Source organism: Solanum tuberosum, unplaced genomic scaffold, assembly GCF_000226075.1.
Source record: "Solanum tuberosum cultivar DM 1-3 516 R44 unplaced genomic scaffold, SolTub_3.0 scf00018, whole genome shotgun sequence".
Taxonomy (NCBI): domain Eukaryota; kingdom Viridiplantae; phylum Streptophyta; class Magnoliopsida; order Solanales; family Solanaceae; genus Solanum; species Solanum tuberosum.
The window spans coordinates 1847359-1850665 of record NW_006238944.1 but is presented as its reverse complement, the minus strand read 5'-3'; the positions used below and the strand labels follow the sequence as shown (position 1 = coordinate 1850665).

The 3307-nt window shown below is 37.8% G+C and overlaps 1 protein-coding gene across 1 annotated transcript; it reads left to right on the top strand.

Moving 5' to 3' along the window:
* Nucleotides 1–1445: 1445 nt before the first annotated feature.
* LOC107058292 (uncharacterized) lies at nucleotides 1446–2799 on the top strand. The gene is made up of 4 exons (XM_015303822.1): nucleotides 1446–1969; nucleotides 2059–2195; nucleotides 2232–2521; nucleotides 2611–2799. The coding sequence occupies exons 1-4, from the start codon at nucleotides 1446–1448 to the stop codon at nucleotides 2797–2799; spliced, it is 1140 nt and encodes a 379-aa protein (XP_015159308.1).
* The last annotated feature ends 508 nt before the right edge of the window (nucleotides 2800–3307 follow it).

The following is a 3307-nucleotide window of genomic DNA, read 5'->3' as shown; positions in this document are numbered from 1 at the left end:
GTAAAGGAATCCATTTTTTCTCTCGCCTCAGTAGTAGGGAAACCATTACTCCTTGATGTAGCTACAATAAATAAAACTCGACCTAGTTGTGCAAGGGTGAAGGTACAAGTGGATTTATTAGCAGATCTCCCTAAAGTCATAGAACTAGAGGTGAGAAATGAGGATACAGATACATCAAGAGTTGAGAAGGTTAAGATACAATATGACTTGCTGCCAAAGTATTGTCAAACATGCAAGTTACAAGGTCATGCAGAGATGGAATGTAGAGTATTACATCCTGAACTCAAAGTAGCAGTAGATGAAGAGGAGGAGAGGCAGGACACTATCGACTCACTGGAGGCAACTGGAACACCTGTGATTCGTGTAGGAAAACAACTCAAAAAATGGCACCCTACAAACAAATTTATCTCAAGGAAAAAGCAAAGTGAACACCAAAAAGATGATACAGCGATGAGAATTGGCAACTCTTTTGCAGCTCTTAACGATGAAGATGCAAATAGTGAACAACAAAGTGACAATCTATCGACTAATGGCAGGGTAAAAGGAATAGAAAAAACCAATCATACGCTTATAGATGACAACTTTCATCAGCATGCATCAAGCAAGGAATGGGTCACAGAGGTATTTGCACAACAAGAGAAACAAACCAATAACAATAATAATAGCATGGACATAAAAGTGAAAGAGTATTCAGGGCAAATGGTAGAGGAGTGTGGAACACTAGTGCAGAATGTGGTACAACAAATAGATAGAGGAGCAGTAGTAGTATATGATGCAGTTGTGAAGGCTGTTACTGGAGTAGGGACTGCCTGTGATGATGCACCTGCAAGTGATCGAAATAGTGAGCAATTAGGGGAAGAACAAACTGAAGATACAAGTAATATGCTGGAGGGTGAAATGAAAGCAATTGTATCTGTATAAGACATGAAAATGGCAACATACTAGGAACCTTTGCAGATGGTGGCGGAAGGTGAGGTGCAGATCCAATTCCAGCAGAACTAAGAGGTGCAAGAGTGCACAAATGCAAGTATTACAAATTTCAATACTAGCAAATCAACACCAATGGAAGCTCTGCATGCTTTGGTGTCTCATAAGGTGGAGCAACTACAAACCAAAGACCAAAATAAGGAAAATCAAGAGCATGAAGTAGGAGACGGTGAATACCTAAAAGATATTGAAGAGGGGGAAAATGACTCTAACTTGGTTCAAGTATGCAAAGGGGCAGGCTTATCACATAAGTTATGCACAAAAGGAAGAAAAGGTAAAGTTAAAGGAGACAGTAATTGTATTTTGCCTACAAGGGTTCAAGCTAGGAAGGTTGCCAAAATAGTTTCTAAATGAAGTACAAAGCTTTATTTTGGAATATTAGGTCTGTTAATACTCTACAAGCATTTCACAGAGTTCAAATGCTCCACAAACATCATAAGTTTTTGTTGAGGGCATTAATGGAGCCATTTCAAAATTCTAGGCATATTCAGAGATACAAAAGAAGATTGGGGATGCACTACGTCAACTACAATGTGAATGGTCAAATTTGGGTGTTTGTGAAGCAACACGTTCATGTAGGAGTTATAGCTGACTCGGAGCAACAGTTAACTTTACAACTCACTCTGGAAAATGGGGAGCAACTTTTGGTATCTGTTGTATATGCAAAATGTTCTGCTATTGAGAGACTTTCTCTCTGGGATGAGATATTCACAATAAGCCAAGAATATGTTGTCCCCTGGATGATCGGGGGTGATTTTAATGTGATATTGCGTGAAGAAGAAAAGATTGGTGGTTTACCAGTATATCCCCAGGAGTATGAAGATTTTGCTGAATGTTTAAATGCAAGTGGTTTGGCTGATATTACTTTCTCAGGAAACCCTTTCACCTGGTGGAATGGTAGGGTAGATGGGGAATGCATTTTTAAGAGATTGGATAGGGTAGTGGTGAATAATTATTTCTGGATTCATATGGCAATTCATGGGTACAACATTTGGCTAGGACTGGGTCTGATCATGCCCCACTCCTGCTTACTTGTGGAGCCAGTAAAGGTACTATTGTCAAACCTTTTAGGTTTCTCAAGTTTTGGACTGAAAGAGAGGATTTTAAAGAAGTGGTGGAGCAGAACTGGGTGGCTGAGAGTTCAGATGATATTTTTGTACAGCTTAAGCAGAAACAGAAGAGGACCAAGAAGGCTTTAGCCAAGTGGAGTAAAGAAAAATTTGGGGATATTTTTTAACAATTAGCAATTAGAGAAGAGATTGTGAAATTGAAGAAGCAACTATTTCTTGACGATCCATCACCCGCTAATAGAAGTATTCTTCAGAAGGCTTATGCAGAGCTGAAGGTTTATTTACACTTTGAAGAAGTGTTCTGGAGACAAAAAGCTAGTGTGCAGTGGTTTGAGGAAGGGGACAGGAACACTAAATTTTTTTCACAGTTTAGTGAGAGGAAGAAGAAAGAGGCTTACATGAGGAGAATAATTAAATCTGATAGCTCATGGGATGAATCAAAAAATGCGATTGCAGAAGAAGGGGTTAATTTTTTACCAAATAATTTACTGCAGGGGTTAATCATTCTGACCTATCTCTACTAATGCATATTAATCCTATAATCTCACAAAAGGAAAATGATATATTGACCAAGTTACCTGATGAGGCTGAGATCAAGAGGTTAGTATTTGAGTTAAATGCAGAAAGCTCTTGTGGACCAGATGATTTTTCTGGTTGTTTTTATCAAAACTGTTGGGACACTGTTGGTTTAGATGTGATAAAAGTAGTTTCAGGCTTTCTTCAAAGGAGCTACTTTACCTAAGTCTATTACTCATACTAACTTGGTGCTATTACCTAAAAAGGATTTTCCTCAATCCTTTTCTGATCTTAGACCTATTAGCTTGAGTAATTTCCTTAATAAAATCATATCTAGATTGGTGCATGATAGAATGGAGGTGTTGTTTCCTAGATTGATATCCCAGAATCAATCTGAATTTGTCAAAGGAAGAAATATTAATGAAAATGTATTGATGGCTCAAGAATTTGTTACTGATATTAGGTTGAGGGGCAAACCAGATAATGTGATTATCAAGCTTGACATGGCAAAGGCGTATGACAAGGTTGATTGGAGATTTTTGATTAAAGTAATGGAAAAAATGGGTTTTAATTCTATGATGCTTGACATGATTTGGAGAATTATTGCTAATAATTGGTACTTTGTATTGATTAATTGTCAAGCACATGATTTTTTCCATTCATCAAGAGGGGTTAAACAAGGAGATCCTTTGTCTCCTGCTTTGTTTATACTTACTGTTGAGGTATTAACGAGA